The sequence below is a fragment of the Myotis myotis genome, unplaced genomic scaffold, assembly GCF_014108235.1.
Source record: "Myotis myotis isolate mMyoMyo1 unplaced genomic scaffold, mMyoMyo1.p scaffold_m19_p_8, whole genome shotgun sequence".
NCBI lineage: Eukaryota > Metazoa > Chordata > Mammalia > Chiroptera > Vespertilionidae > Myotis > Myotis myotis.
The window spans coordinates 45,167,363-45,188,703 of record NW_023416390.1 but is presented as its reverse complement, the minus strand read 5'-3'; the positions used below and the strand labels follow the sequence as shown (position 1 = coordinate 45,188,703).

General features: G+C 38.9%; 1 protein-coding gene across 8 annotated transcripts in view; it reads left to right on the top strand.

Annotated features, from left to right (window-relative positions):
- The window catches only part of MAP3K20 (mitogen-activated protein kinase kinase kinase 20), a 138,969-nt gene that overhangs the window by 38,546 nt on the left and 79,082 nt on the right, over positions 1-21,341 (top strand). For 7 of the 8 annotated variants that reach the window (XM_036319961.1, XM_036319960.1, XM_036319958.1 and 4 more), the window contains one exon: positions 18,139-18,226. In XM_036319961.1, the coding sequence (XP_036175854.1) occupies positions 18,139-18,226 (88 nt within the window). Of the gene's footprint in view, positions 1-15,735; positions 15,886-18,138; positions 18,227-21,341 lie in introns of those variants that run through there. The other variant, XM_036319959.1, reaches the window with a different exon arrangement.

Here is a 21,341-nt window from a genome sequence, read left to right as displayed (position 1 = left end):
GAAATATTTTTAAAAATATGTTTTTATTGATTTTTTTAGAGAGGAACAGAGAGATAAAAACATTCATGAGAAACATCGATCAAAGGACTGCCTCCTGCTCGCCCCCTACTAGGGATCGAGCCCACAACCCGGGTATGTGCCCTGACCAGGAATCGAATTAGAGACCTCTTGGTTCATGGGTTGACATTCAACTCTGAGCCACACCGACCGGGCTAGGGGAGCAATATTTTTAAATGATTTATCTAAATTTTTGTGTATTTTAAGAGGGGCAGTATGGTGAAGAAACACTTTCTATGCAACTCCTGAATTTTCGAAGACAGTATAGTAGCAAAGCAGGGTACCCTTGGAAGAGTCCTTTACCCGTAGAGCTGATGTCATTGTTTTTAACCATGGTAATAAAAGTGGATGTTATCTGAAAACAGATTGGGTAACATGGGGAGAAATGACGCACAATTTGGAAACGAATTTCCTGGAAGAAGCTCTTTCACAATAGCTAACAGAAAGGACACAGGCCAGAGTTTGATGTAGGGAGTGAGAGTCATTCAGGGACTATAGCATCTATAGTACTTCAGAATTTTAAACACAGTCATATAATGAAGGGACAACTGAGAGCATACCTTCATAAAACTACAGAAATATAAAGCTGAAAAGGACCAACCTCTAGTTTTTCTAATTTTAGCTGCACATCAGAATAACTTGGTTTGTTAAAATATACATAGTTGGCCCTACTTCTAAAGATTCTAATTTAATAGTTCCAGAATAGAGTCTAGCACATGTGTGTGCATGAGCATATGTATTGTTTTTTAACATTTCTGATATAGCAGGTCAGTGGACTGGCATTTAGGTACCCAACCAGAGATTCTTATGTGGGATTATTTCCTACATCATATGATTATCTGGACACTTTAATACCTCTGGTAGTAGGAGCCTTATATTAAGACACACACACACACACACACACACACGCACACCCTTTTTTGGGGGGGGGGGAGGGCCTCTTTTAAAGGCCTTAATTGGCTTTAGTTAGAATTTGCTACCCATTGGTTCAGGTATGGTCCATTGGAGGCCACATAAATTGGGTCTGGTACTTCCTCCACCCGGCAACCTTCAGATACTTGGAGATAGCTGTGATGCCCTTTAAACCTTCTTTTATTTAGGCTGTAGAGCCTTCCCTCCGTATTATGCTGTGGTTTCTTAATTCAGAAGCCATTTATTAAGTACTTAATATATGCCAGAACTGTGCTGGATGGAACTTGGAGGACCCACAGGATCTAATAGTTCAACTGAGAGAAACAAACTTGCAAACATATACCTTCAGTACAGAGGCAGTGGTTTAAAGTGTGGTTGTGGGGTCAGACCTGTGTTGGAATCCCTACCTTGACCAGCTTAGTCTTCAGGCAAGCTCTTGGTGCCCTAACTCCTCATTTCTAGGGGAAGGGTACTGATACGCCCTACCTTATATTTGTCTTATTGTGAGTTAAAATGCGATACGCTGCCAGAAAAGCTAATATGAAATTCAAACTGTGGTAAGGGAAACTTAGGATCCTGGACCAGGGAGATCATGTCCTCTTCATCTGTGTAAAGTTCTGTCTGCTCCTACTTTGCTTTTTACTCAATGGGATGTTAGACAAAACAGTTAACCTCTCTGGAACTTCGTTTCTTCCCCTATAAAATGGAGATAATTCCTGCCTAGCTGTGTTTCCATTTTGAAATGTAAAGAGCAAATGTAATGAATGCAAATGATGTTGTCACTTTAGAGAATTTTGTCATATTTTATTCATGTGGTTCAAAACCCTTTTTCCTTGATATGACTGACATTACTATACAGAATTTTAATTAACTAAAATTTAAATTTACTAAAATCTTAGAGATTGTAGCATATTCATTATTTTTTGGCTTACCTTATATTCAGGAAAATGTGGGCATCGAAGTGGTTGACAAATGGTAAATTACTTTTGTTTGCATATTCATTTTCAGTTTTTATATTCACTGGCAAATCTGTGTGCTAAACTGACCAAGGTATTTTAGAAAAAGTTGTACTGAATACCCTAACAGTATGAATGCCAGACTAGCGGTGGCAAAAGCAGCATGGACCACCTCATCCAATGAGCCTGCTTCCACTTTTAGGGGGAAAAGATACCCCAGGAATACAGCAAAAGGACACGGTGGTAGTTTCTTTGACACTATAAGCTGGTGGCTGGTGCTTTTTTTGGGAGCGGGGAGAAGTCTCCTTTTCCCAGGCCTCTTTGTCTCTGTCTGTCTCTTGCTTGTTCAACTGTTCTAACGACAAACATGCATAATGTGAAGATTAAGATGCTGCAGATTACAGTTCTTTCTAAATATGTTTTAAACGCAAACATGAACATTAGAATCCTTTACACACAGTACGACAGCTTTCCATCACCCTTCAATTGGCATTTTGGATTGTGTTCACCGAAGAGGCTCCATAGAGAAGGAAAGAGGCAGAGGGCGAGGAAGAAAGGAAGATTCTAAACGACAGTCTCTTATCTAGTAGAAGTTCAATCCCTAAAACAAAAAGCGAAATCGCTTTTTCCCCTAAATAATGTGCTCTCCAGCCTCACCTCTCATCCTGAGAAACATGAAAGGGAAGGTAAAAGAGGTGACCCAAATCACAGAGCGCCTTTGACAGGAGGAATTCAGCTGTTTTGAACACTTACAATCAAAGGAAGTGGTTTCCCTAATTACACGAACTATGTGAAATCTCTCGGAATAGCTCTTCCACCCCAGGATTCCTTGCACTTTAGAAGTTTGCATAAAAGCTCACATGGAGAATCAGATGCAAAGTGTTTGATTCAGATTGTATTAGGCAGAACAGTGCCCACATCCATCCTGCAGCCTGCCAGTTGCTTAGGTTGGACCACCGTACCTGGTTTTGATGTGGGCATCTTTCAGACCTGCAACATTAAGATCTTTGTTCTGTCCCTTTCTTGCAAGAGGCACCCGTGTTCAGGAGCAGTAGCTGTGAAAATATTCGGATGGGTCTTCCCGATTTCCCTCTCAATCTGAAAGGGATCCCTGGCTGTGTTTGTGGACTTTGCATGGGAAAACATGGTTTCCTGTGTTTGTGTTAGATTCTTATTAAGCTCTTCATTATATATTTTTTATATTTTAAATATAATAATGATTTACCATAAAATTTACTTGCAGAGTTTCCCATTTACTATCAAAATCTAGATTGGGAATCTGCCAAAACACTTGGCCTAAAGAATAATAGTGATTATGGCTGAATTAAGTCTTTTGTGCTTTGATAGTCATCTTGTTACTGAGGCATATAGTGCAGTGCAGGTGTGTGTAAAGAAGAGAATTATAAATATCTAAGTTCTCTGGGGAGGCAGGCGTCAGGATGAAGGCACAAGAGAAGACAGAAGCATCAATTTTAATTAAAATGTCATCGTGAAAAGGTTTTTTTCAGGACAAGTAATTTTATGTGTAAGAGAGGCTGTCTAGTAATCATATATAACAGTAAAAAAGAAGTGTGTTTTCTTTTGTCTCTCTCCCCCCCCCCTTTCTTTCAGTGAATAAGTATCTTGTTACTACTGTATTTTATATTCTATAGAGCAGCGGTCACCAACCGGTGGGCCACAGACCACTGGTGGTCCGTGAGGTCTGAAAGGTTGGCGACTGCTGCTATAGAGGCCTGCTGCACGGATTCGTGCACCGGTGGGGTCCCTCGGCATAACCTGCGGGGATTGGGTGGAAACCGGCAGTCTGACGCCACCTGCAGCTCCTGCCTGCCACTCCTGCTCATCCCGGCCCCACTGTGCCTGCTGCTGTAGCCCAGTAGGCTCGCTGTCACTCTGCTGTGGTCTCCGGACTGTGGCAGCCAGCCGTGAGCTCTGCATCTGGTGCTCATCAGTCAGCTGAGCGGCGCTCCTGCTGTGGGAGCACACTGACCACCAGGGGGCAGCTCCTGTGTTGAGCGTCTGCCCCCTGGTGGTCAGTGCACATCATAGCGACCGGTCGACCAGTCATTCGGTGACTCAGTAGCTTAGGCTTTTATATATATAGGTGGAAATTTTGGGGTCCTAAGAAAAAAATGGGAGTCCGGGAGCAGAGGAGATTTTATTTTGTCTAGTGTTTAAAGTACTGACTAAAATTGTAACCCACATAAAATTTCCTAATGCCAGGACTGTTGGCTTTTGGACAGCAAGATTTACGTAAAAGAAAATAATAGTGGTCTTCCACCAACCAACCTACAAAAATCTATTTAAACAATTATTTAGCAATTTTTTTATACTTTAGAAATCCTTATTTATTCCTGATAAATAGCTTATTGGAAAAGATACATAGATTAATAAATACTTGTGCCGTAGCCAGTGTTGCTGAGTTGGATGGAGCATCGTCCTGTGCACCAAAGGATTGAGGGTTTGATCCCCAGTCGAGGCACATATTGGAGGCAACAGATGAGTGTTTCACTCTCTCCCTCTCACTTCCTCTCTCTCTAAAAATCAATAATAGTATATCTTTGGGTGAGAATTTTAAAAAATACTTGTAATTTTAGAAAGAACATTTAAAATATGTAAGTGTTCATGATTATGAACTATGGGACTACGTTGTGAACTCCTAATTATGGATGGGTCAAGATTTGGTTATTTTATACATAGTCACCTCAATATAATAAGAGAAAGGAGCTTTGAAAGGTGATAAAGAATTGATACTGTGGCAGGTGATTTGCTTCATGGATAGGTTTGCACATAATTATAAAAGGTCTGTTATCTTAGAAATCTCATACAATACTCAAACTGCAATTTTCATAGCTATTTTAATCCAACAATTCCAACCCCCCATTAATAAAAATCAGTAACTTGAAGTTCAGAACAGCTATGTGGGGTAGCAATAAACTCCAGTGCACAGCCCAGGTCTCGGGTTCGCCAGTCTCAGGCTCTTGTCAAGAGCACACTATTAAGTTCCTACTGTGTATGTTATTTTTAAATGATATTCACTGCCTACCCTATGCTTGTTACAAGAGAGGTTAAATATCTCAAATGATAGGCATCTGATAACGTTTAACATTAACAAATAAAAGGTCCTTTTGCTTTTCTTCTTCATAGCATTTCTAGCAACTAGTGAATAAAGTATCACATAATTCACTATTCAGCTTCTTGATCTAGATCAACATCATATCTGAATCATCACTGAGAATTACTTATCTCTTGTCCAGATTCCATAGCCTCTTGGAAAAACGGCTGCTTTAATCCTTACCATTCAGAAATCTGCTTTATAAATAAGTAGGCTGAAATAAATCCTGTTAAGGTTTTAACCCGGTATCCTTTGCATTATCCTCAAATTACAATAAATAATACTCAGATAATGTATTTACCACTTATAAAATACTGTTACTTATCTTCTTTACAAATGAAACAGGTTCAGTATGATTCCCAAAATATAATCCTCGAGAACTAGAGCTTCATCATAGGTTTTCTGTCTCTGGATCCAGTGCTCCTTACCTTTAATAAGCTCAGCTCTGGAAAAGACCTTAAGGCAGTGGTTCTCAACCTTCTGGCCCTTTAAATACAGTTCCTCATGTTGTGACCCAACCATAAAATTATTTTCGTTGCTACTTCATAACTGTAATGTTGCTACTGTTATGAATAGTAATGTAAATATTTGATATGCAGGATGGTCTTAGGCAACCCCTGTGAAAGGGTCGTTCGGCCGCCAAAGGGGTCGTGACCCACAGATTGAGAACCACTGTGCCTAAGGGACCACATTTGTGCTGCCTGAATCTTCTCTGCAGCATCCCTGCCACAAACGGGGCAGTTAACTTTTGTTTGAATTCTGATGATTGATGTTTGTTGAAGCACAAGCATTTTTAATTTTGATATCATTCAATTTATCTGTTTTTCTTCTGTTCCCTATACTTTTGGTGTCATATCTAAGGTGACTTTGCTATCCCAAGGTCAATAAGATTTACTCCTGTATTTCCTTCTCAGACTTTTATAGTTTCAGCTCATTTATGTCCGACCCATTTTCAGTTAATTTTTGTGTATGGTGTGAGGAAGGGGTCAAACGTGAGTGTGTGTTGTTTTTTTGTATGCGAATAATAACTATTTTTATCTTAATAGCCAGAATTGTGTCATATGGCCACAATTTAGCGCAAGAGGGATAGAAGATGAAAGTTTGGTTGGGGTCATTGCTACCCTAAACAACTGCCAGAACACATACAGTTTTTGCTTTTGACTCAAAACAGTGTATCAACAAACTTCATGAAGAATCATCCTAACTGCTCAGAACTATGAATTTGATCAAGAAGCATTCTATAACTGGCTTCAAAAAAAGATTTCTGGATTTTTATTTGTTAGTATGGTTTTTCTAAAGATAATGCTAAAAGTTGAAAAGGCTTGCCATTTATTACAATTAAAGAATTTATTTCACTCTTTCTTATGCCTCCACTAAGCTATTTGCTCCTCATCACACACACACATTGTACTTTTTATCAGCTAATGTTACACTATATTTAATGGGTTTGAAAAACATACCCTTAAGTGGACATGTTGGCTTCTCTATGAAAAAACAACTCAGTATTCTCCCAGTTCTTGGGTCATAAAACCTCGTGAACACTTAGTAAATTCTTATGCTGTCATCAGCAGGATGTTTAGTGACTTTCAGAACAGGTTCAGCTCCAGAGCTTTCCTCCATTTTATTCTTCTAGAGCAGCGGTTCTCAACCTGTGGGTCGCGACCCCTTTGGGGTCGAACGACCCTTTCACAGGGGTCGCCTAAGACCATCGGAAAACACATATATAATTACATATTGTTTTTGTGATTAATCACTATGCTTTAATTATGTTCAATTTGTAACAATAAAAATACATCCTGCATATCAGATATTTACATTACAATTCTTAACAGTAGCAAAATTACAGTTATGAAGTAGCAACGAAAATAATTTTATGGTTGGGGGTCCCCACAACATGAGCAACTGTATTAAAGGGTCGCGGCATTAGGAAGGTTCTGAACCTCTGTTCTAAAGCAACTTGGAATGTATGCACTATTTCCTGATCTCTGTAGGATGAGTTGTGAGAGTATATGGGTCTTGGTTGAGCTTTCTCCCTGGCAAGTTAACAAGCTCAGTGAACTGAGGGATAAAGAAAAGCATCACTTTGCTGCTCCCATCACCATAAGCTGTGTGCAGATCACTTAACAGGAAATGTATAGATACTGGTTACTTTCTGATGTCTATGGAATATTCCCTCTTGTATGTCATGGCGTCTTTGCCTGTGTAGCTCTGAGACACATTGTTTGATGATGAAGTGAAACATTGGTGGCTTCTGAGGTTCCACTAATGCCTTTGTCTTCTTGTCTTTCTTGCTCTCCTAGATTGAGCTGCTTTGCTAACTCAGTTGGTTAAAGCAAGGTGCTTTTCCAAGATTTGGTCAAGGGCTATAACTCTATAAAGCTGACTACAGAGAAAATAAAGTCCATAGTCATAAAGGAATTCTGAACCCCAAGCAATAGTTGAAGACATAGGATTGGTCAGAATGTAGGAACGGTATAAGTACTTACAATGATAATGTGAATAACCAACATTTTGAGTTTAATGCATTCCGGGCACTTTTGGGGTGCTTTACATGCATGGACTCCTTTAATGCTTAACAATAGTAAATTATATTCTAATACTCCTATTTGTTTTATAAAAGTGTTTTCACATTTACTTGATTCTTATCAAAATCCTGAGGCCAAAGGAGACTCGGGAGACATGACAACTAAATGTGATGTGGTATTTGGAGTGGATGTTAGAACACAAAGAGGACATTGTGGAGGAACTAGTGAAAGGTGCAAACAGTCTGGCATTAGTGAATAGTGATGCACTATAGTAGCATAATAAGGTATTAACTGGGTGAGGGCTATAAGGACTCTGTTATCTTTTACTTTGAATCTAAACGTAATCTAAAACACAGCTTTTCTCTGAGTCTAAAAATTATTCCAAAATAAACATTTTATTTTTTAAGCTTATTTAATAGTTTTTATTGCTCCCAATTCTACCAGTTTTTTTTAAAAAATATATTTTTATTTATTTCAGAGAGGAAGGGAGAGGGAGAAAGAGAGAGAGACAGAAACATCAGTGATGAGAGAGAATCATTGATCGGCTGCCTCCTGCATGCCCCCCACTGGGGGTCAAGCCTGCAACCCGGGCATGTGCCCTTGACCGGCATTGAACCCGGGACCCTCCAATCCGTAGGCCGACACTCTATCCATTGAGCCAAACCAGCTAGGGCCCACCAGTTTTTAAGTTCTTGGCAGGCTAAGAACTTGCTGCATGGCATAGAGGAGAGGTGGGGAAAACCCACAACCCAAACCCTAGTCTTTGCACTCCTAGTTCAGTGCCCATGTTCAGTGCTGTTCACTAAGCATGCATTGCTCTCTGCATCATCCTCCAGTAGCCTTTTGAGATTTGGGAGATAATATCCTCCATTTTACAGATAATAGATCATTGTGTTCCAAGTTCACTACTCAAAAATATTTTTCCCCTGACTTTGGATCTGTAGTCCTTTTGTATTTGCGTCGGCTCATACCTGGGGGCTCATTTGATGTAACCAGTACAACAATACAGCAGAAACTTCATTATGATAAATGATAGCCAAGGCCAAAGAGAGTTGTTTTGAAAAACAACGATAGTGTCGTGTGGTCTTCTGTGACCTCTGACGCAAAAATATAAGAATGGGTAGAAAATAGAAACACAAGAACTGCCCCATCGAATTCAGATTCCCCATCCAATGCAGTAATGGTGAGGCTAATGATGGTAAGCCAGCTTCCTTACCCTGTAAGTGGAAAGCGAAGTGAGGTTCACCTTTTTTCAGCTTGGCTTAGGTTTTTAAAATACTACGACACCTTATGAGGTTTATGGAGAAGTTTGAAGAATCGGGCTTAACAACTTGTGGTCATCTTGGTATATTTTGGTCTTTGAATTTAGGGATTTCCCCCAGCCATGTACCCCCTGAGTATGCAGGATGGCGCGATGCTGCATTCACTAGCCTCACTCTGGTCTGTGGTCAGTGTCCTGTCCAGACTTGTGTTTTGGCCTCTTCTCATCTTTATACGTTTCACTGTGCTCTTGCTATCAGCCTGTGAATATGTTTTCCAGCCATTCATAGTTCTAGCTAATGTTCTGTATATCTAAATTCAGTTCTTTGTGTTTTTTAAAAAACATTTTCTTGAACATTTATTTTCTAGGTACAACTACTAGCAGCTAACATTTATTGAGGAAAACCCTGTGCCTAGCATGTACTTTTCATGTAAAACTAGTCTTGACAGCTGTTTTAAGTAGATACTGGTTTTCTTATTTTATAGATGAAATAGAGGGAGCAAGCTCAGGGACATTGATACTTGCAAGGGCCATACGGCTCATGTATGACAGAGCTGAAACAGCCCCAGGGTTTTATGACTCCAAAGTAAGTAGGCTACAGTGTAGCTTGCCAACAATCACCCTACCCATGGCCGGCAAACTGTGGCTCGCGAGCCACATGCGGCTCTTTGGCCCCTTGAGTGTGGTTCTTCCTAAGCCTTAGGAGTACCCTACTTAAGTTAATAACAATGTACCTACCTATATAGTTTAAGTTTAAAAAATTTGGCTCTCAAAAAAAATTCCAATCGTTGTACTGTTAATATTTGGCTCTGATGACTAATGAGTTTGCCGACCACTGCCCTCTGCCAGTGGAGCTGATTGCCGGCTGCACATTATATTCACTTGGAAGCTTCTAATACGCACCCAAGCCTGGGCCCCACTCCGTACCAATTAAATCAGATTTAAGTCAGAATGTTAGAGTTGAAGAGACTTTTTAGATCATCCATTATTTCCCTTTTACCTCCACATTTTGACATTTATCAGTACGTAGCTGAGGCCCCAAATCACATAGCCATCCAGTGTCAGAATCAAGACTAGGTCTCTTGATTTTGATTCTAGAGTTCTTTCCATACTGAGATAAAATAAATGTTAGAATATTTACTGTGTACAAAGTCCTAGGCATATGTATAGTCATAGGTGAGTTTATCTGTATGCAATATGTAGAAATGTGTGTGCATGTACATCTGTGTACATGTATATACATGTATGCCTATGTGATTTTAAAAATACTCATTTGTGAGGCAATATTCCGTCATGGTTGAAATCATAGGATTGCAGGCCAGACTTCCTGGTTTGAATCTTCACTTCACTACTTAACTGTCTGATCATGGGCAAGTTACTTCACCATTCTGTTCTTTAGTTTCTTAGAGATAAATTGGGCATGATAATAGTGCTGACTTCATAGATTAAATGAGTGAATATGTGTAGTGATGAAACAGTGTTGATACACAGGAAGCTCTCATAAGTATTAGCTAATGTATAAGTAAGGTTATACTCAGCTCACAAGTACTGAAACTCAAAAGAATGATAATAGTGATATTTATATGATCTGGTTCATATGTATCAAATCCCTTTCTCCCAGCCTTAAAGAAATTTGTATGCCTTTCGGCAGGCCCTTAATAGGTCTACACAGTCATGCTTCATAGCCCACAATTTATCCATCTCCTCGAAAGCACGCTGATGTTCTAATTTACTTTCTTCATCTCTGAGCTCACTATTGGATCTCATTATTTAGTGAGAACCTTATTTCTGTGCTCACTGTTACCTTTCAGCATTCAGCAGTGACTTCCTGTGTGCGTTGTTAATAAATGTGTGGGGTGCCAAAAGTGTTACTGTGATGCAGGTTGGTAGGTGGCATCAGTCATGCCAAGTATGTATATGTGTGTGTGTATGTACACACACACACACACACACACACACACACTAGAGTCCCAGTGCACGAAATTTGTGCATGGGTAGGGTCACTAGGCCTGGCAGGTGATCAGGGCCAATCAGGTTCCCTGCCTCCTCCTTCCCTCACTGCCTGCGCACCGCCACCGCTCAGTTCCTGCCACCTCCTTCCCTCGCTCCCTCAGTGCCCCACCCCTGCCACTGGTCACCCACCATGTTCTGCGCCGCCCCCTGGTGGGCGATCATAGTGAGTGATCAAACTCCCAGTGTCCCACTCGAACTCCTGAGGGGACACTTTGCATATTAGCCTTTTATATATATAGATATATTTTATGTGCAAAATGATTCTTGTCTCTTGAGGGTCCTAGACAGTTGATAAATTAGTATTATAGATAAATCTTGAACTATTTTCTCTGGGACTTTTAGTAATGATGAGAGTCTGTTGCGTGAGAAGAGTTCCACCTAGAGAACTCAAAATAGAAACCAAGGCCTGTCTCTGATCTCTCCAGGGTTCTAAGCATTGTTGCATGAAATAAAAGAAATCTGCTACACAAACACTAATCCAGTCACCAGGCATGAAGGATGTCCAGTATTGTTAAGTACCATTTAGCAAATGCCTTTAAAGGAGCTTTTTAAAAATTTCTTTCTGTTTATAAGTATTAAAGTATTAAGAAGAGTTACAGTCAAATTAAGGACACCCACTGACCCTTCAAGCAAAGAGAAAAATCAGAATTTGGGGTAAGACAGTATGTGGAAATGAGATAAAAATCTGAGCTGAAATGGATATAGCAAGCAAGATCGAATCAGGAACACAGGAAATTACATAGGTCAACTCTAGTAATTTGAGACAATAGAATAAGCTGTCTTGAAAAATAGTTTGCCACTATAGGAGACCTACGACTCCCAAGGATGTAGTGAAGACGCCACCTAGGAAAAGCTGCTGGCTGCCCAAAGAGGTCCCTGGTATGGTAGCTTCTGCTTTCTGTGTCCATAAATTTTATCTTAAGAGTTCAGAGTTGAGCGAACTCAGGATACTAAATCATACTAGCATATTTGACTTGAGACGGAAGAATAAAATCAATTTGCTAATTATTAAGTTTTCGATTTGTAGGTGAGGTATATGGAAAACAAACTTAGAGATTGCTTCATGAGTGTCGATTCAGAACAAAAGGTGTTAGTGATGGGATTTTAATATGTTCTTATACTATATTCTGCTGATAGTCTGATTAATCTACCCTTCCCCAGGAGGACCCACTGGGGAGTTTATGATGCCTTACAACACCCATCCCACCTCTTTTCCCTGCCAGTCCTTATTATCTCTTTAACTTTTACTCTACCAGCGGTTCTCAACCTGTGGGTCGCAACCATTGGAAAACACATAGAGCATATCAGATATTTACATTACAGTTCATAACAGTAGCAAAATTACAGTTATGAAGTAGCAACGAAAATAATTTTATGGTTGGAGGTCACCACAACATGAGGAACTGTATTAAAGGGTCGCGGCATTAGGAAGGTTGAGAACCACTGCTTCTAGGCCATTATGGCTGACCATCCCTAACTACCACTAAACGTACATATGCATGTGCACAAATACACACACACACACACTCAGAGCTTTATTAAATATGCTCATACTTTTGATCAAGTCATCTCCCTCCATATTACTTTTACTGTGTATTTGTTAGGATTTGCTGCTTCTTTTTAAATCAGTAGTCTGGCAGGTGTCACACACATGCCTTTGTCATTAGTTATTGATTGAGTATGCTGGCAGAACCCAGAAATAGTAAAATCATTAATTCAGTTTAAGAATCCAGGTATTCAAGATACCCTCTAATTGGAGTTTATAAGACGTTAAAGGACTTTGCAGACTATTTGAAAATTAAATTTGCCTGAATTCTTCTAAATGAATTTGCAGATTTCCATAATCAATGTGGCAAACATTTCTCTTTTGGGATGTAAATAATCAAACTCTGTTGCACTGTAGAGTAATATTATAAAGCACTTAGCTAATCAGATTGTGAGAGTCGCTCTAAATTCCTAACCATGTAATTTTTGCATAGAGAGAGGGTGCCTCATGCTGTGCAATTACCTGGTTTTATTAGCTATAAATTTGGTTGCTGCAAGCTGGCCTGATGGCCTAGTGCCTGTGGAGAGTGAGATCATGGTGCTTAACTCGATCCTGTGCAGTTGAGTGCTCGGAAGGCATGGCAACCTGACCAGTACAGCGGGGCCAGCGGCTGAGGCCCTACGAGGGAGCTGATGAGGAATTGTTTCTGATGCTCCTGTAACTAACTAAAGAGAGCTTGGAATTTTCTAGGCATGTTGTAATTTTAGGATGTTCTATAAACTAGCCTTCCATTTTGTATTCAAATGTGGTTTGTAAAGAACAGTGGGGTGGTTTAGTGATTATAAGCAGGGCTTAGAAATCACCTATGTGTGTTAAAAACCTGGCTTTGCCGTTTACTATGCTCTTGGGCAGGTTTTTAAATTTCTCTGTGCCTAGATAGTGGTAGGCCCAAGTTCATGGTTTGCTGTGAGGATTTAAAGGTTTAATCTTCGTAAAGTTCTTTGCCTACCTCATAGTAAGCACTCAGTAAATGTTAGGTGTTATTATAGAGGAGTCTGTAAATTAGAATCTCTTGGAGCAAGAGCAGCTTTTAATAAATAAAAAGTGTAGATGAAAGGACTCATATTTTTATTGGGCTTTTCCTTTAAAGAGAGAGGGGAGAAATACATAAAAAGAGTCAGAGGTAGGAAACCTAGATTCATATTTTATTACTGACATTGACTAAGCTGGAAAGTGAGCTTGAACAAATCCAATCAAAAGCCTAGTTTTTTAAAATCTAAATATGATAAAATAACTTCTTTGTGAGAGTCAACTAAGTGCTTTGGAATGTTAAAGTGCTATGTTGAGGTAAAAACATAGGTAAACATGGAAGGTCGGGTATAATAAATACACAAAGCTAATTAAAATGAAGGTGGAATCCACTGTTAGGAGAGATCTGGATTTGCCCATAAGCTTGACTGCACTGCAAATGAAAACTGACTATAAAGGAAGGGTAAGGTGTCAGAGAAAGGAATTAGCATGAGTTGAGCACCTGGCATTTGCTGGGCACTGGGCTAGGATTACTGTCCCCACTTTACAAATGAGGAGACTGAGGCCCACAGAGGTTAAATAACTTCCTCAAAGTCACCTCGCTTGTGTGAATGACAGCCAAGGCTCACGCTCAAGCCTGTTTGACTCTAGAGAATGTCCTAATACATCATGATTAATTATCTCAGTTCAGCTTATCAAATATTTATCGAGTACCCACTCTGTGAAAAGAACTGTTAGTAATACTTTTTTTATTTTACAGAAATGCATAGAAACTTAAAGCATAAAGGAATCTGGAAAATAATTTGTCCAACCAAGTCATTTACTAGGAAAGCAAGGTCCAGGGTGACCAGGTGGCTTTTAGGGCCATCTATTTTGGAACTAGAATTTAAATTTCCACTCATGTAGTCACTATTTAATTAAATTATATTGCTATTCAGTTTTTTAGAAGCTTAATCCTTCATTAGTTCATACTTCGGGACTGATTTATAGGCTCCCTTTAGGGAGGTTTTCCGTGTAATTTTAGCACCAAGTTATTTCTTTGACCAAATTACCTAGGTTGTTAAGTGGAAATCTGGGGTTTGGTATATGCTTCTGTCATCCAAACTAAGTACAAGTTGTTTACAATATATTTGACTTTGTCCTATCATCACAGTGACATTCTGTTGTGGGCACGAAGACTGTAAAATCTCTTAGTCTTTTGATGATTTGGAAATAGCTCTCCAATCCCCGTTCTTAAATCTTTGCTATTTGTTTCATTCCGTTTGAGCCACCCTCCCATCCTGCCAGGTGAGTCTGCCCTGAATTGGGTGTGTACTTAACGAGGCAGCAGCCTGGCTGCTGGAGGGGAGCCCCGGCTGGTCTCCGAGTGGCCACATGCAGTGAGGCTGCTGCAGCCCCCCAGGAACGCACTGAGCAGTGGGCTTCCCAGCAGTGGGGATGTTCGTAATAAATCCCACAGGGCTCTGCTCAGCCGTCCCCGGGAGTGCACAGAATGACTGGCTTATTTTTTTCTTAGTATTTCTAGCCATTTTCCTGCCAGAGAAAAGTTTTCATGACATGAAACATCATTAGGAATATAGGCCGTTTCAAATTATGGAACCTGAATTCGATTCATTTGTCCTTCTTTATCTCCCTGAATACCTACAGGGCAGCTTTTGAAAGAGAACCTACAGAACTGTGAGGTTTGCTGCTTGTCATGTGACTGAGTTAGTGAATGGGTCTCATTAAGCCTAACGTGACTCAAAGAGCATGACCTGTGCATGACACTCTGGTGATTAAATACAGGATTGAAAGTCAAGCCTACTTTTTAAGTTGTTCCTGTACGCTGCATTTTTAGGAGGAGAGGGCCTGGTTTTCCATCTTGCCATACGTGTAAGAATCCAGTTTTTCTGTTAGGAAAATGCCTCTACCATGATACGCTTGGGGTGAAAACGCAGTTAATTAAACAGCATTGTGTTGTATTTGATCCTGGTTTGTGTGACCTGGTGCATGTAAATCTTATAATTCCTCATATTGAGCATTCTGCCTCAGTTATCTTTATAATCAGTGCCTGAAGCAGAAAGGAGGGGAAGTCCTACCCCTCCTTGGCCTGTAAGAGCTAGATGTTTTGGTCTTATAGACTTGAAACACTGTTCTAGGAGTCCTTAAATCAAGAAGTTCCCTTGTCCCTGATATCCTGCCGCTAAGTGCAATGGCTCGGGGCTCTGGTGACGAAGACGAGAGGCATGCTGTCCTGAGGAGTACAGTGGCAGTGTCTTTTCGAAGCCGTTCTGTTCATGAGAGGCCTAGTTCGGTAGCTGTGGACTTTTATGCCAGCCTAGTCCTATGAAGAGGACTGTCTTAGTCCATTTGGACTGTTCTCACAGAAGACTGAAGACAGGGAGGCATGTAGACAACAAACATTACTCCTCACAGTTCTGGAGGCTGGGAAGTCTGCGATCAAGGCGTTAGCAGATTGGGTGTCTGCTCAGAACCTGCTTCCTGGCTCACAGATGGCTGTCTTTTTGCTGTCTCCTCGTGTGGTGGAAGAGGTGAGAGAACAATCCTCGGCCTTTTTTATAAGGGCACTGATCCCATTCACAGGGGCTCCACACTCATAGCGCCCACCTCCCAAAGACCTGGTCACATTGGGGGTTAGGTTTCAACATATCAATTTTAGAGGCACACGTTCAGTCTGTAGCAGGGAACCTGCTTGAAATGTAGCCCCACTCCTGAGAATTGGGGCTCCCTTCTCAGTGTGTGGGAGAGGAGCACCGGCCACTGTGGGTAGGGAAACAGTGGACTTGACAAAAGGCTGGCTTACCTGCAGAGGTGGTTTTGGAAATAAATGATCAAATGTATTAGGTAGAAAACTGGAAATGGAAGGGTTAAGCCTAAGCAATCTCTGCATTCTGAATCTGAAAAAGTACAATGCCAAGGCAAGGGCATGCTTGGAGAATAACCAAGACAAGCCTGTCAAGAAACTGCTCATTTAATTGCCATGGACTGCAGACCCTGCAACAGGCAAAGTCTTCATTCTGAAAGTTTAAATCAGCAGCGAGCTGGTAAATACAAATTTCAAATGTAGCTTCTGTGGTTATATAATTGATCGACTGACATTCTTTTTTTTTAAAATATATTTTTATTGATTTCAGAGAGGAAGGAAGTGGGAGAGAGAGAGAGAAACATCCATGATGAGAGAGAATCATGAATCGGCTGCCTCCTGCATACCCCCTACTGGGGATCGAGCCCGCAACCCAAGCATGTGCCCTGACTGGGAATTGAACCCAGGACCTCTTGGTCCATGGGACGACGCTCAATCCACTGAACAACCACAGCCAGACTAAACTAGTTTTTATATGCCTAATGGAGTCCTGTGAATATAAGGCAAGAGTTTTGATTCTTCCTAATTCTCTCCTAGGAAAATCAGAATTTCCGTGCAAATAAATATTTTTATATTTATATGTTCTAGTCATACATAGTACTTGTAAATAATCATGTGTTACTTGTTCTGATTTTAAAATTATATAGGCTTATTATAAAGAATTTGGGAATATACAAACCTTTAATATCACGTAGGATCTTTCTCCTTACCTAGTGATATCCACAATTAATATTTTGTTTAATTTCTTCCCGATCTCCCTTCTATATGTATAATTTTTATTTTTGTAAAATGTGGGATCATCTCAGAGCTTCTTGAATTTGGGGGAAATAGACTGACCCTGGATCATATTGATATTTTGGAGGTCCTCTTTGGAGAGAGCTTTTGACCTTGAATGCAATGCAGTAAGGAGACTGTTTCCTCTGAATGATTGGATGAGCCGCTTTGCTGTCTTTTGCCATCATATTCTCATGGAATCATGGAACCTTGGAATCAGTGAGGACATCAGAGCTCAGGGTCCATGGAGTAGTGTTTTCTAAATGCCACACACACCAGATATAAATTTACTATCTCTTTTCCACTTCAGAAATTAAGTTTAATAAATATAATTTTTTTACCATGTCACTCCACAGTACAGTTTTCTAGTGTTTAATATATTTTAAAGTATAAAATATGGCTTCCCCATCTAGTCAGAGCTGTAAGTGAATAATCCACCTTTCTAGCCTTTATAGTAACTTTTGCATACAGTAGGAGAGAAATAACATTTTTAAAATTTTTTAATGATTTTAGCAAGAAAGGGAGAGTCACACACATCGATTTGTTGTTCCATTTATTTTTATGCATTCATTGGTTGATTCATTGGTTGATTCAAACCTGCAGCCTTGGCGCATGAAGACAACTCTCTAATCAACTGAGCTACCTGGCCAGGGTCAGAAATAACATTTTTAGTGAATGATTAGATAAATAATGTAAATAGATATTACTTGAATCTGTTCCATTAATAGTTAAAAACCTCTACCTAAATTTTATCATGACTATTCATCCAACTGGTAGAAGTTCCGTCTTGCTGCAGCCTCTGAGAAGAGACATTATGCAGAAGAAATATATTTGACTATTAGGAAGAGGACTTTCACTTCAAATAAATATGGTACCGCCCTCTTCAGTCATCTTCCTTCACCATCAGTTGAACTGGCTTGCTAGTCGGCTCCTCTCTTGTTGCCACTTCAACCCCATTTCAGTTTTAAATTTTCAGAAAGGTTCAATAGAAATTCTTAACCTTTCAAGAATGCTGCTAACACAAGAGTTTTATCAGCATCATATACTTATACTTACTTATCTTGTAAATGTATGTAAAAAAATAAGTAGGGAACCTATTTCATTAAACTTTTATAAATGTGAAATTTTATTTTTTATTTTTATACAGGCAGAAATACTCAGTGTCCTCAGTCACAGAAACATCATCCAGTTTTATGGAGTAGTTCTTGAACCTCCCAACTATGGAATCGTCACAGGTAGGAACTCATTATTTGATTTTCTTTCCCCAATTATCTAGCTTTAGATTCCTTAATATGCTAAAATGTTTAATATTAGGTTTAGTCATGAATTGTGTGCTACTATCAGATGTCACCTTTGTTGCTATAAAGCATTAATAAAACTGATTATATCAATATAATTAAGAATGGTGTTTCCACTTCTACCAATGTTTAATTGTGCTAATTATATCTGCGTAAATGCTATTTAAATGCACTTGCAGCTGCAATACCAATATTTAAAGGTGCCGTTTAACTAAAATTTCATTTAATTAGTTGAAATGAGCTATGTTTTTTGTAACTGTGACCTTTTACAAATTAAGATTTCTTGAGCTATTCATGTTATAATTCTTTGCAAGACGTTTTAATCCCATTAGAGTATTCTTTCTTCAAGGTCTCTGACATGAGAACAGTATTTTTCAGGTTTGGTTATCTGGGTTGGTAATGACCTTGATCTAACTTACTACATAATTTGGAACAGCAGTTTATAACTGATGGAACTGTCCTTTCCAAAAAGGAGCACACAGAAAATTTTGCCATAAAAAACACACATATTTTTTAGATACTTTACCAGCGGTTCTCAACCTGTGGGTCGCGACCCCTTTGGGGGTCGAACGACCCTTTCACAGGGGTCGCCTAAGACCATCGGAAAACACACAATTACATATTGTTTTTGTGATTAGTCACTATTCTTTAATTATGTTCAATTTGTAACAATGAAAATACATCCTGCATATCAGATATTTAGGATTCATAGCAGTAGCAAAATTACAATTATGAAGTAGCAACGAAAATAATTTTATAGTTGGGATCACCACAACATGAGGAACTGTATTAAAGGGTTGCGGCATTAGGAAGGTTGAGAACCACTGCTTTATACTCATGCTTGTACAATCCAATCAGCAGCTTTAGGTATTTAATAAGTATAATGTTCAATTTTACAGTAAATAACTTTGATCAGGCCATTTATCATGGCAGTCCTTTGCCTTAAAAGATTAGCCCTATCTTCTACTCTAGTGGTAAGAACTTAACAACTAAACACACTCAATGAAATGGATTGGATTCGATATTTTCTTATCAATTATTTCATCTAATACTTACAATAATCCTATGAGATGGGTAAATTAATTTTCGTTTTACAAATAAGAGCCTAAAATTTTAACTTTAGTAACTTTGCCAAGGTCACCGTTAGTGGTAGAATCAGAGTGGTAGCAATTTCTCAGGTTGATCTTGTACAGAAGTTCCTCTTCTTGTGTGCAAGCTGTGATTACACTGGTTCTTAAACTCAAAGGGGATGGCTGCTGTTATTTCCATCTTCTGATAGCAGGCATTTTAACATGCTTTTACTCTGATAAGTGGTATTTTTACCTTAAGTAGTGGGTATTTTATCCCCAATTAGCTATCTTTAGATCTGTGCCTAAAATGAGGTATGTGGCAGTTTTTATCTTGAGCTTATATTTTTTCTATTAACTTGAATACCCAATAAAGGGTTATATTGTTAGGGTCTTAGCCATGCTTAACCTTGTAGACCAGACTTCTAATTTAAAATTAAACCCTGTGTCTGACCCAGTTCCCATATTGCTCTTTGTTTCCTAGTCTATTGTATTTACTTTTTTACAGGTTGTGTTTACCTTATAAATCTGAACCCAGTTTTCTGATCCTCGTATGTAGCTTAAATTATTCTTACCTAGTCGATGATAGTGTGGTGCTCCAAAGAGGTTAGAAACTCTGCTTTTGTCTTGTGCCCTTCATGCTTAATGCTTTTGAGGATGAGATTTTTAACTTTAACTCACTCAGTGGACTATTCAGGAAGTTTCCTAGTTTCATTTGAGATGAGGATGAAGAGTAGAAAAAAAAGACTTGGGTCATGATGTGAATCCTTTTTCCAAGAGTTTACTCTCAGTCCCTAGGAGGATATGGAACAGTCATTTTTAGCTAGCATGTTGAAACTGTCTTATCCAAAAGAGGGAGAAAGAATCCAAGTAATTGGATGAGTATGTTTGATTATATTTAGTGGTTTTTTAAAAAATAGACTAGCCAGTCCTTTATTTCATGAATCCTTCTAATATTCTCTACTCATACCTATTTGTACCCAAAATCTTTGGTTATCAGTGACTAGTTCTTTTTTTAGATCTATACCTGTTTACCTGTAAGGCCAGTAAGTAATATTAAATATGGACAATAATCATTTCTTTAAAACAATACAAGTTTCAAAATTGTGAGATAATTGTAAGTTGTGTATTTATAGCTCTTTTATTGACCTATGAGGTTGATTATCTTAGCCAAATTTTGATGTTAAAATGTGTTAATTTGTCTTTGTTTCTACAGGTGCTAGATTAAATTGTTTGTTTACAAGTATCTATCAAAAAAATATGTGAACTTTTCAACCAACCTTCTGCAGGATTAGGATCTAGCCATACTCTGTGCCTGGGTAGTAGTACTTAACTGAGCCAAGTTTGAGAAACTAGATGGGTTGGGAGATGATAGCACTAACCTTGCCTCTTCAAATTAACACATTGGATTCAATAATACCAAAATATCAAAGCATCATTGTTCAGAGAACTAGAAGAGACTTTAAAGAATTAAAGGAAAGTGTGAAAACAATGAATCAACCAATAGGGAATCTCATCAAATAGAAATTTTTTTTAAGAGGACTCAGTGAAAATTTTGGAGTTTAAACAGACAATAATTGAAATTCAGAATTCACTAGAATTGACTTAGCGTAATTGAGATAGGAGGAAAAAATCAGTGAACTTTAAACTAGGTCAATAGAAATTATTTAATCTGAAAAATAAAAATGTTGAAGAAAAACTAACAGAAACTTAAAGACCTATGGGACAACATCAGGTATACCAATTAATGTATAAAGCAAAGAAATAAGAGAAGAATGGTATAAAAATAAAAAATAGAAAACTACTTGATGAAATAATGGCCAAAAAAACTTCCCGAATTTGATAAAATGCATTTTTCTACATACTTGAAGAGCTTAATGAACTCTAAGTAGGATAAAGGCAAAAGAACACACTAGACACATCATAGTCCAACTGTTGATAGAATCCAAGTGAAAATTCTTGAAAGTAGCAAGAAAAAATGTCTC